The 13,609-nt window shown below is 36.9% G+C and overlaps 1 protein-coding gene across 1 annotated transcript; it reads right to left on the bottom strand.

Moving 5' to 3' along the window:
* Positions 1–671: 671 nt before the first annotated feature.
* On the bottom strand, positions 672–2,448 carry LOC111915818 (heat shock 70 kDa protein 15-like). The gene is made up of 5 exons (XM_023911460.2): positions 1,730–2,448; positions 1,536–1,609; positions 1,421–1,453; positions 948–1,040; positions 672–799 (listed from the first exon to the last, which is right to left on the bottom strand). The coding sequence occupies exons 1-5, from the start codon at positions 2,446–2,448 to the stop codon at positions 672–674; spliced, it is 1,047 nt and encodes a 348-aa protein (XP_023767228.2).
* Positions 2,449–13,609: the final 11,161 nt, after the last annotated feature.

The raw sequence follows: 13,609 nt of genomic DNA, 5'->3' as shown, positions 1-13,609 counted from the left end.
AATCATTCAAATGTTAAACAAAAATAATACATTGCTAACAGGTGTTATACATTCCTATAAAACTAACAAATAATCATACAACTCTGTTTCTTACTGGAAAGGAATGCCAAACATGATTAAAAAGTCTCCCTTAATCTTGATTACTCACCTGCTTAAGTAGAATGTTGTTGTTGAAAAGGTTACCTAGCAACAGAGGGGCAAAAACGTCTTTTTGACTCTCATTTACCCAGGGGTAAGCCCAACAGCAGCTAAATTAAGGTTTAGATTTGGTTGACTGGGGCACCACCACGATATCCACCACCACCACGACGTCCACGGTTCCATTACCAAAGACTACCTAGAAAAGATTCCAGAAAAATTAATAATGAAGAAACTATAGGAAGACTGAAGATAATATTATTGAAAGTGATTATGTAAAGTGTGAACAAAGGGGAAGAAGATTCTCTGTTGTAACTTGTTTCTTGGAGGAGATTCTCTGTTGCTAACTTGTCTCTTTTTAGACTCTCCACCTTGTTCTCTTAAACCAAAATGAAGACTTCAATGAGGATTCACACAACATCCATTGATAGCAGCAAATCAGGAAGCACAATGGTTCAATCCCATTCAATTTTCTTTGGACCTATCAGCAAGATAAGAATACAAAATTCTTGTCATGATGGAAAGATTAAAAGCTAGTAAGATTTAAATCTTTGCATAATGGAAGAAAATGATGGGGGAAGAGCAGGAGCAGGAGAAGGAGCCACAGATAATACTAGCCCAAATAGGTTGATCATATGTTTGATGATCCTTTCTGTTTCACCTACAATAAAAAAAAACAATTTATAGACCCACATTTCACTTTGTTTCTCATAAAGTGGTAAAAATTTTTAAAAGAAAAAAGATATCAGGAATGGAAATAAGATTTGGACTTCCAACCATTGATCTAAGCCACATGATTTTACTCTTACCCTCTTTTCCTCCACTATAATTACAACGAACTGCATATAAGTTTTTATGGAAAGCTTTCCCTTCAATTTCTAGCTTCTCTATTTTAGGAATTCCTGAAAAAAAAATCCAAGAAACCTGTTTATATATTAATTGAAATTACAAAGTAACAAAAATGATAGATAAGAAGAGAAATAAGGTCAAGTCTAGAAGACAAGACCAGGGGAAACAGGGCAGTTTCAGATATGCAGTTTCACTCGACTTCCAAATGTATCTGTTACAATGAATTCACATCTGAAGAAATTACCAATGTTATCAAATCACAGCTTATATGGGCAAGAACATTATGATTGTAATGGCTTAAAGGATTTGTTCTCTTCTGAACAAATGTACCTATCTTTTTTATTTTTTAATACGGTATGATAAAATAAGTATTTAATATTTGAAAATATGAAACAAAGTAAGTTTTATAATGTAGAAGGATTAAAATCCTTACCAGTAACCGCAAGCATCTCAATTCTTGTAATCTCTTAAATGTAACATAATATTTAACAAATTTGCATTTTAAGAAAAGTATATAAAATAAATCTTGAAAAATACAAAAGTAATACCTAGGAGAATTACATCAGTTGGCTCTGACAACTTCAGCTCACCAACAACCGAATCGCTACGAACAGGTGCATACCTTCAAAATATAGAAAAAAAGGTTTTTTTATATAGATGTATATGTATAGATTAGTGAACTAAATAAAAAAAGGTAGAGATATTAATTACCTGAATAATAAAAAAGCAATTGAATACTCACTCGGGGCTTGCGAATCTCATTACATGTTCCATTATTAAGCATGTTAAAAGCTCTCGTGTAATGTATTGAACTAAAGGGCATTGAGCTTCACTGCATACCTGCATGCTAGCATGTCCAATGTCAATGAAGGCTACATTGAGCTGCTCATTTTCAGGTAAGTCAGTTTTGTATATTCCATAAGCTAAAGCAGTGGCTGTTGTCTCATGCATCAACCGTAGAGGATGCAAACCGGCAATAGTAGCTGCATCCATTACAACTCTTCTTTGAAGATCAGTGAAGTAGATAGGTACCCCAATACAGCAATCCACAACTGCTGCATTCAAATTCTTTTCAGCTATTGTCTTCATGTTTGAGAAAACCATTCCCATAACTTGTGTTGGGGTGAATGACTTTGTTTCCCCAAGATACCTTGCATTGATCAATGGGAAACCATCGGGTCCCTCAGTAACTGAAAAAGGCAAAGGCTTGAGATCTTGTTGCAATTCAGGATCAGAAAAAGGACGCCCTATTAACCGCTTAATTTGGGAAATGGTGTTTTTTGGGTTCATCATACTGGTTGCAGCACCGGCTGTTCCAAGAAAACGCTGTTTATCACCAAAACACACAAGAGCAGGAGTCTCACGTTTTGACTCATCATTAAGAACAACATCAATTCCCCTTTGTCTGGCAACTGCCACAACACAACTCTCATTCCCAAGATCAAATCCAACTACGCTCATCTTTGCTGAGTAAAGTAACTCGTTTAATTAATGAGAAGTTACTCTGCCTCACAGGAATCAATCTGCATAGATGAAAGGTAATTAGATTTATCAACAACTGTTCGATTACTCATAATCTGCTTAACAAACCACAAGATAAGAACCATTAATGAAAGTATTCACAAAACATCAATGAAGATTGTGATAATCTTCATCAGAACTCTCATCTTACACCTTATATTCACTCTGGGCAGATATTAAGGATGGATGAAGCTCCTTTGAAGCCATGAGATGGTGTATCAATCTTTCATCTCTTTCTTTAGAAAATAATTTTAACATGACCTCCCTCCCAAGAACTCCGTCAGCCCAAGCGCCCAACCCACTCCAATAAATTTGCTGGAATGCATATCCAACACGTTGCAATACCAAAAATAAAAAATAAAAAAATTATGTAAGCAAAATAAGCATATCAAATAATATAAAAAATTAATTTTATTCTTATGTTATATCAAGAGGAAATATATTAGGAGCCATTCGTATGGCAAGTTTATACGATATAATTGAAACTTCTATGTAAAACCACATAAACATAAAAGCAAAAAAAAAAGGAACAATTTTGTTGTAAACTTAATTTCTATCTTTTTTTTTACATAATGAATCATCTGAAATTGAGAGAGAAACAACAAAGCTAAAACATTCATATTTTTTTATAAAATCAAACATTCATATAAATTGAGTTCATTCTTCTAAATTCTAACCCTTTCAAACATTATAATAGATCAACTCAAGAAGGCCCATCTTTCTCAATCCCAAAAGGTGCCTCTAAATGCCAAATCACTGATAAGGACTTTTCACAAACACTTAGCGTGCAAATTTAAAGGCCACATTTTGAAGCTGATCCATGAAACTAAAAATAGACATACATGTGTGGATTGTTAATGCTTCTGATGTTGAAACAGCTAGTTCCACTGCATCTGTGATGTCAACTCTATGAGATTTGGGGTTTATCCCATTTTACCCTTTTAAAATTCCAAAATTGCCCCTTTCAAAATTAAAGTTAACCCAGCAGCCATGGCAAGAATCAAACTCAGCAGCAACATTTTCAAAAGGAAAAAAAAATATTTTGATCAACCGCAAACCAAACAAGAAGATTCCAGTATTGCCCTTTGTATATGACATAACAATGAACCCAATAGTCTTGACTAGGATCAAAATCAGCGAAGAACAAGAAACCCTTCCATAAATTTGTCAATCATGGACCAATAACAAAAAAAACTTTTGATCAAGCAGCCCCTGCTTCTCAAACCAAGGAGATTAGAAGAAAAAAAAATATCAAAGAAGAGGCTACTGCGATAAAAAGGAACAGGGGTGCACCCATTTTTTTTCCCAGTAATACCGAATTCTATCAAAATTAACAAGCTGACCAAAATGCCCCTTAATAAGTAACCACTATTTTCGAAAGCAATACAATCCAGAATAGATGAGCAAAAATAAAATCAGATAGAAGGTGCGTGAGAGAGAGAGAGAGATGGTACCGTGTGCTTGAGATATGTGGTGGCTCTTCTGAATTTTCTACGGATCTGTAAGGAGGGTCAAGGGAAATCAAATTCAGGAATCAAGAACTTGGATTCCATAAATACGAAATCCTAAGTCATCAGTTAAAACCCTAAGTCATCAGTTAATAGAGAACAACATTACATGCGTCCTTCTGTGGACATTTACCCCAATTTCCTCTTTCGTCTCTCACTCTAGAAACCCTAATCCCTCCGCCACAATGAACACCATTACAGTTTCCACGGCGCCTTGAAAGCCCTAACCTGAATCTCTCGATCAGAAGCGTATCTAGAAGGAAGCAGGTCAAGGAATAGTGCAAGAAAACTATTGGCGAGTATTCTCAATAACAGCAGAGAGATGAAGAAGGTGAAATTACAGCAACGATGAAGTAGATGAATGGAAATCAGAAGCCCTTTTTCTTGATTGAGATGATGAAGTCGAGAGATGGAGATGAAATCGTAACCTTCGATCTTTGATTGAGAAGTTGCACAACAGTGTGAGGAGAGTGAAAGATGCGTGATAATGCTTAGGGTAGGGAGGGTAGCGGGCTTTTCTAATTTTTTGGCTTTTCTTTTCCCGCTTGTAACTAAGGAACGCGCGTTCATTAAAATTATAAAGCGACACATATAGAGGGTGCGCATTTAAGGTACAGCGCCCTCCGTGTTTTTAATTTTTTTTCTTTTGACACTAATTTAAAGGCACGCAATAATGTGTGACCTAAATCCTTAAATTTTCTGAAGAGATGACACTCTTTTAATGTCACTCTCGTTTGCGTAACATAAATTAATGAGTGTCGTAATTTGCGCGTCGTAAGAGGCCTTTTTTCTAGTAGTGTGTGCATACTTGGTGTATGACATAAATAATGTTTGGAAAACATAGTGTACATGCTTGGAGCATGGGACAACTAGTGTTTTAATTCAAGTATAAAGTTGATAGTTCGAAACAGTATGCAATGAATGATGGGTAATCAATATGGTGATAAATAAAAGGTGCTTTATTATATTCATAAGTTCTGAGACCATATTTGATTCGATTATTCTTGTGCTTCACTTTGCATGTTTTGACTTCCAAAATAATTAGGTCGTTCTTCCAGAATGACTAAGTTATTCAAACTATCCACAGTCAGTCATATGTTGGAAGTAGATATGAATCAAGATTCTCATGGGTTGGCTTGTAAAGGTCTAAGATGTTGGAGAAAGTGGTGCTACAACACTCATGAGTGCTCATAAGTTCTGAGTATTGGATTCAACCCACGCTCATTGGAATCACTTCATGGATTTTGTCACGAGTGATCGTGAGACGATAGTATCCTTTATTCTTCAAACCTAGAGATATGAGTTGTTACTATGAGTTGGTTATACATTGATTGCATGAAAACATATTGGTAACTGGATGTTATAAAATGTGCCTTTGTGTATGATTCAACAAGTAGTAGAACAAGCCATATGAGTCGAATTTTATCCATTCCTTTTACCTTTTGGATAAAAGCGATATATGTGGGCCCCTCGATGACTCAGTGATGACACCCCGAAGTGCTTGGCCAAGCCAGGTCTAATGTGATTTGTTCAATTAGTCGGTCATCATGAATCGGAAATCGGGAAACAACAAATGGACAGAGAGAATGATTTATAATCCATGTCTCAGTCCATATGATATCTAAAATGGAGGAATATATGATCCCTTATCTAATGGACAAGTCATTGACAAAGGTCAGAGTTCATCGACAATGTCAGAGTTCGACAACGGCTTTTGAGAGCTATAATTGCCACTTAGTTTTTTGAAGTCATACGTAATAATAGTTTTAGACTTATCCAAGTGGGAGACTGTTGGATTAGTGTCTAAGTCCATAACTATAATTGGTATGTACTTGACCCGACTCGGCATGGTCCATTTGTGTTGCATGGCATCGAAACATTTGGATAGACCGTTTGTGAGGAGAGGACATTTGTGACATATTAATATATTATAATTTCTAATATATTAATATGAAATCATGTTATTTAATTAGTATTTGTCACACCCCCAAACCGGAACGACGGAAACGTTCGGGGGCGGATGACGTCATGCTCAATATCATAACCATAGTGAAGAAAGTAACACACAACCATCATAGATATAATTTAAAAGATTACATTGTTTCCAAAATACATGTTCCAAAAATACATGTTTTCAATTAAATTACATATGATGATAAAATGTAGCAAAATAATCTACGTCTTAGCGTCTTGACTTCAGAAATCTTGCGGTTACATGTATTACTGATTACCTGAAAATACAAGTTGTTTTGAAAAGAGAGTATCAGCATAAAGCTGGTGAGTTCACAAGTATTTTATATATAAAAAAATATGTTGTTTCCTTAATGTTTGTTACAAGTTTGTTTCCAGAAAATCCAATATTTTCTAAAAGATTTGTTGTAAATTGAATTGAAACAAGGCCTAAGATATGTAAGTAAATTGTCATACTTAGGTGTGTGTTTTATATTTAGATAAAACTCCTTTGTATAAAGCCTTAGAATTTCCATGAATTTTATGTTGTGTTAATGTTGCATGCGAGATGTTATAATCATACTAAAGACTAGATGGCCTTGAATGCGACGTTCTTCAGGCGTCGGAAACTTATGACACTTGTCACCACAGACCTGCCGGTCTAGCTGTTACAAGCAGCTCAGGTGCGGGTTTGTCGGACCCAGTATAGATCTATACACAACTATCACGTTCTAACTCCAAGAAATTTTGATTATAACTAAAGGAATTTTCTGTGGTACTTGGAGTACCTCGAAGGAGAATGTCTCACAAATATTCATTAACGAGTTCACGCAGTGTGTAGTGAAAGTTCATTTTGTAAATCGATAATGTTATTGTTCTCTTTGTTAGATAAAGAGTTCAAAACTATACTTATTATAGTTTATCAAAAGTGTTGTAAGATGGTATTAAAAACTGGATATGCATGTATATGTATTTCAAATAAAGGATATTGGAAATACCAAGTGTAAATCTTACACACCTTGCTCAACATGTTACAAGGTGTGAATAACTCTTAAATATGTATTGACAGTTTTACCCTTAAATGCCATTGTTTTTGAGTAATTATAGAAAAATCATCGTAAGTCGAAAACTGAATCCGCAAACTCTGAGTATTTGGAAAAAGTGTCTGCTGTGTTCAAAAAATTTCCCATAATTTTTGGTGGTCTCAAACTAGTGTGGAAATGTTCATTTTCACAACTTGGTCTGATTTTGTTGCTACAGTGATAGGCAGTTTTGTAAAAATCGCCATGAATTGTAGGGAAATCTTATGAAGATGTGCAAGTAGTCATTTTAAAGGTATAAACCTGAACTACTTTCATATTATACAGTTTTGAAAAATATTAAGTTTAAGTTAGGTAAAACAGTCCGTGAGCAGGTCACAACTTTTCTGTTGTAAGTTGTCAAGTTAAGTTTTGAATATGTTATGGTGTTTTAACTTGTATTCCTCCCCTGAAAATTGAAGAAAACTAGAAATTATAGGGGTATGACCTCACCTTGAGTGATGACTTGAAGAGTGGAAGGTTGAAGTTAAGGAATATCAAGCCAAGAGTACTTGATGAACACGGGAAGACTTGGAGGATCCTAAGAACGATTTTTGGTGTTAATATATGAGTCTACGATCCAAGAGTGTTATGGAAATTATGGAATAATACTTGAGTTTAGATGGAATACTTACCAAAAAGTGCAGTAGAAACTCAAGAACACATGCACAAGGTGGTGGAAAGTAGAGAGAAAGAAGCTTTCTTAAGGTGATATGAGAAGTGTGGAAGTTTTTGAAATGAGCAAGTAAATCAAGAAATCCTCCAGGGATTTCTATATATGGAAGGTTGCTGGAGCAACTTGTGAATTTGAAGTGATGTGTGCATTGGTTTGTGTGATGTGGATAAGGTGGCAAGTCAGAGGGTGACACATGGAAGGCAAGTGGGCACACTTGACCCACTTGTGGGGTAATTATCCTCTTAATATAAAATAATGATTTTTAATTAATAAATCCTTGAGAAATAAATAAAATAATAGTTCTGGGGGTTAAAAATGATAAAAATATGAATTTGGTGAAAAAAATCCCGTCAAAAACGGGCTTAGGAGGCGAAAGTAGTCGAAAACCCGACAATAGGGACCGAACCTGCGAGGTTCGGGAGAACCGAGAGGGAAAGGAAGGAACCGAGAGCTGGCCGAGGGTCCGAAGCTCCGAAGGGGGATGCGAGGGTCTCGCAGGGGGAGCCGAGGCTCGATCCTCACTGCTGATCTTCGGTCCGCTGAGGTTTCGGTCCGAGAGGCTTCTGACACTTTCGGTTCTGACAGGAGGGTTTCGGATCCTATGGGGAGTTTCGGCTCCTAAGAGGAGTTTCTGTTCGTAAGAGGACTTTATGTTCCTAAGAGGAGTTTCGGTTCCTAAGAGGAGTTTCGGTTCTATAAGGCTGTTTTCCGAGAAATCTTACCGTTTTGCGTGATTTTTGACCAAGTTAAGGGTCGGGAGACCCGGATGACTAGAAAAAGTTTGAGAGAGATTTTGGGAGAGATTTCACATTCTTGGAGAGATTTGGGAGAGATTTCACATACTTGGAGAGATTTCACATTCTTGGAGAGATTTCACATACTTGGAGAGATTTGGGAGAGATTTCACATGCTTGGAGAGATTTCACATTCTTGGAGAGATTTGGGAGAGATTTAACCTTAGCCATTATTATCGCATAATCTCGCAAATGCAAGGTTCGTGAACCCCGTTACGCCTCGTTAATGGTCGCTTTAAGTTCCCGAAAGGGTCCTTAGCCGAGTTTTGATGCGTTTAATTCTCTTCTTAGGGTTTTTACATTGTTAACACATAGATTTTCCGAGACACTTGAATTTTTGACATACAAATGCACATTTTTATTCATGGAATAACTTCTAACATACAAGCACTAATTAAATTCGACCGGTTTGACTTTGACTAGAATTTGACGGTTCTCACAGTATTGATCAAGAATAAATTTGGACTTAATTTAGTGATCAAAAGAGACTAATTAAATATTTTGGGATTGATTGTGTAAATCATTCATTCTTATATATGTGGGCTTATGATCCATGATTCCTTATGTTGGGTTTAACCCATGTGGTGACCCGTGGATACTCCATGGAGGTTAAAACCCATGGAGCTTAAGGAATGGTTAAAGTCATGGGTTACATGGTGTAACCTTAATGTGCACACTATATAAGGACCCCTTTAGCTCAAGAAATTGGCACTAGTGATACATATATGAGGGCTAGACGATTTGAGCACGAGTGTCTTCTTCTCATGGATATTCCATGTGTTGGTGATGTTGTGTGAACCATTTGAGGTGTCACACTTAGGGCACTAGGCTCTCGAGCTTCATGGATTCAAGCTACTTCAACAAGGTATGTATTCTATCTATTTTATTACCCTAGTATCAAAAGATTGTATGCTAGTTAGGATAATGCCTTTTAATATTCATATTTGCATGTATAATAGAGAAAACATAGATCCAAGGTATTTAGGGTTGTATGTGCACCATATGTGTTGTATTATACCAAAAACCCAACAATATGTTCATTGGGATGCCTGAGGTTCGAACCTCATCTATAACGGATTCAGTTCTCGAAACCTTAGGTGGTATAACATTTGCTATTGCAGGGATGGTAATAGATGGAGATGTACTCAAATTAATGGTTGTATCTATATGAGATATGTGTACATTGCCACGAATACTTCCAGTCTCCTCGAAAGTCGACTTAACTGGAGAGTCCCTTTGAGGTGTCTTAGAGCCAAATCCAGTTTCATCACGAATAGGTGACCTTTCACTGCCAATGTCAAGATCAGTTTCAACAACGTCAGATCAGCCAGTTTTCTCTTCTTTTTTTTGATCTTTTTAACCACTTCGTAAGCTTTTCATTTCTTAGACGTAGGTGATACTGGGATAGGAACATCACGAATTGTCACACCCCCAAACCGGAATGGCGGAAACGTTCAAGGGCGGAGGACGTCATGTACAGTATCATAACATTTGAATAGTAAAGAAAGTACACACCACCATATTATATATTTTGTAAAGCTTACATGATTGTATCTATTACATGTTTAAAAGTTAAATACAATATCATGTTCCAAAGGATGTTATTAACGCTAGCGCGTAAATCCCCAAAAGTTGTCGCTAACCTGGCTTAGCAGTTCCCTGAGAATACAAGTTATTTCAAAGAAAAAGTGTCAACAATTAAATTGGTGAGATCATAAGTAGCGTTTCGATAAAATGTATGCCATTCGAAAGTTCGTGTATGTTTTCCAGAAAATCCGATATTTTCTTAAGAATGATGTTGTTAATCGTTTTTGTACAAAATGAATGCATTTTAACCAGGAAAATCCTATATTTTCCTAAAATTAGATGCAGTCTTAAATGACTAAGACTGTAACCTGTAAGCAAATATGCCATGCTTAGAAATGAAGATGTATAGTTTTATTATTAAGTAAAACTAGTTGTGGAAGTGTTTATCCTGAATAAAACGTATTTCATTTACAAAACATATTGTATCCCCGGAGGGTAAGTTGTGTTGTGAGGTGTTTTGCATGATAATAACTTCATAAGATAGTTAAAACAACAGTATGAAAAGTATAACAAAAGTTCGATGTTTCACACGATTTTAGCCGTGTGTTTACTTGTATTCCCCCCTTAAAAGTGTTTAAAAACATTTAAAAAGTATTTGAAAACGTAGTGATAGGGGTATGAACTCACTTGGTAGCAATGGTAGCTTGAAGAAGGCGAGACTAAACTCGAGCAATACTTCGACTGGAGAAAGTCGATTTCTCGGGAGTCTCGGGGGCGTCGGGACTTGCGTCGTGAGTTAGCGGTAATACCGGTGCTTTAAGGTAGCTTAGAGGGGTTAGAGAGGCGTTTAAGGGTGAAGGAGTTGAGAGAGAAGCAAAAAACCCCAAAGCCCTGGCCTCCTTTTTATAGTGCTAGGAGGCACCACGAACGCAGTGTGTTCCTTTAGGGAATGCAGCGCGTTCCCCCTGTGAGGTCAACACTTACATAATTTCGTCTGATGGACGATGGGATGGCTCTGGTCGAAGAACGCAGGGCGTTCCTTCTTGGACCAGCCTCAGTTTTTGTGCCCCGAACTTGTAAAATCTGTAACTTTCGCGTACGATCTCCTTTCTCGTTTAGACTATGCCCGCTAATTCTGTGTTTATTTTTAATAATATATTTTTAATAGGTCGGGACTGAAAAAGTCTGTTTAAAATCCATAACTTCTTCATCCTACGTCCGTTTTCTTCTGTCTTTTTACTGTTGTACTACTATTGACGAGAAATTTGATTCTCTTTTAGATTGCATCGGCTAAAAGTCGCTCGATCACTATTTCGAGTTTTTAGCTGTCTACTGTTATATCCGAAACTTTGAAAAATCATAACTTCCTCATACGAAGTCGGATTTTGGACGTTCTTTTTATGTATGTTTACGGTTTAATGATATCTACAACTTTCATTTAGATACCTAAGGCTAAAAAGTATTTTATTGGAATTTTGTATTTTATGCTTAACAGTGTTTTACCGGTTTTGTTGCGGATCTTTGATTGGTCATAATTTCTTCGTTATAACTCGGATTTTAGAGTTCCTTATATTTTTGGAAACCTTGTTACGATATATACCACTTAGCACATCCCAATTTTGGTTACTAAACAATTTTATTTTTGACCTAATTTTTGCTGGTGTTACATTATCCCCACGTTAGAGAGAATTTCGTCCCGAAATTCGCATTTTGACAGAGACTTCAATCGTTGAGGAAAGATGTGTGTTCTTCTGTTTCATTTGAATTTTTTTTTTCTCTAGTGAGCCCAAATCCTAGAGAGGGTGTTCCTGCGGACCTTAATTACTCTGTCTATTGCTTCGACTGGTCGAGGTCGTGTGGATTTGGGTTTGTTTGACTATGTTCATCTAAATGTTAGCATTGTTCACTCGTAATACAGGTTGTTTGTTTTGAAGTTCATGGTTGAATTCTTACCTGTTCCGCTTATCATCACCTTGTGTACACAAGTTGCATACACATTTGAAGTGATAGGTTAACCGTAATCATTCCTAGCCTCTGCATTTGAACTTGACTCGTTGTATGTGTGCTATTCCTATATAGTATGTCGGTGATACATCAGGAAGGTTGCAAAGGATATAGTATTCCTCACATGAGTGCTACAGGATTTTGAAACAAGAGACGATTTGGGAGTTGTGTCGGGTTTGTCGTTATAAATCGATAGAGTTTCGTTAGCCAACGGTGAAAGTGAATGGTATTTTCATAGGACATGCAATTGGCATGGTGAAGACCAAGCCAATCCATTTCTAGTAGATTTTAGGGAACTTCTATGTAAGGTAGTAGATAACGATTCTTAATGGTAAACTTGCTCGGCCCTCGATAGTCGATGCGCATACGAAACGATCCATCCTTCTTCTTCACCAACAAGACCAGTGCTCTTCATGGTGAGAAGCTTGGTCTAATAAATCCTTTACTGGGAAGTTTGTTAAGTTGACTGGAAAGTTTCTACATCTCCGCTGGAGCTGGATGGTGAGGTAATTTTAACTATTGGGGTAGCTCCTGGGATTTAGTCGATTCGAAACTCGACTTGACGTTGCGGTGGTAATCCTGGTTGTTCATGTGGAAAAATGTCAGGAAAGTCGCGTACTTTTGGGATGTTATTTGGTGTTTTTGATTTTTCTCAGGCATGTTGAATCTCCATCATTGTTTTGATTTCCCTAGTTGAAGTTGTATAGATTTGTTATCCTATGGTAACTGTCTCTTTCTCTAAAGGGTGTAGGTGATAGAGGTGTTGGATTTATCGAGGGATTACTTCTATCTGATTTGCGAGGCGGCATTTTTTAGCTATAGGGTTAAAGAATAAAATAGTGGTAAAACTTTGAAAAAGTTTCCAAGTTCAATAACATTGAACTTCCATAGATTGGGTCAACAAGGATAGTGTAGTGAGTCGCTAAAACAGTTTATGAAACGAACTGTTTACATAGCCCAAAGCATGGATTGATAATGATGATCTTTAAAGGAAACAACAAGTCTGTTATAGTATTTGGTATAGAAGTTACATGTAATTCAGAAAATTTGACCTTGGCGTAGGTCTACAACATACCACACAAGGAAAATTTGATAGCATAGAGGTCTAGTGAAACATAGATTGCTAGGCGGGGAGGTTTACATGAAAAGAGTACTACTTGGAGTACGTACAAAGGTTATTCCACAATCCAAAAGAAAGGGAGAGTAGAGTGTCCTCTACTTGTGATGGGAACTGCTTGGATGAGCCTTTGGTTCTGGCAACTGACGCTCCATCCCGCGCATACGATTTTCATACATTGCCTGGTGTGCTCAAAGTTTTCTGACTGTAGTTTGAGTTGTAGTTAGCTCTCTTTATAGAGCTTCTTTGCGATTCATCGTTCTCCTATGAGCTGATTCTAATTGTCGGATGCAAACTGTATTGACTCCGATGTTCGCATCATTCTCTTCGGTTCGTTGGATAGTTGCCCTTCCTTGCTCATCATTTTGAGCAATTCGGAGAATCAGTATAGGAAGGACTCTGTCTGCTGAGCCTCCCTCGCTTAGATTGTAGAAGCTTCGGTATCC

This window comes from Lactuca sativa, chromosome 4, assembly GCF_002870075.4.
Source record: "Lactuca sativa cultivar Salinas chromosome 4, Lsat_Salinas_v11, whole genome shotgun sequence".
In the NCBI taxonomy this organism is placed as follows: domain Eukaryota; kingdom Viridiplantae; phylum Streptophyta; class Magnoliopsida; order Asterales; family Asteraceae; genus Lactuca; species Lactuca sativa.
The sequence above is the reverse complement of the archived record's forward strand: the minus strand, read 5'-3'. Positions and strand labels throughout refer to the sequence as shown.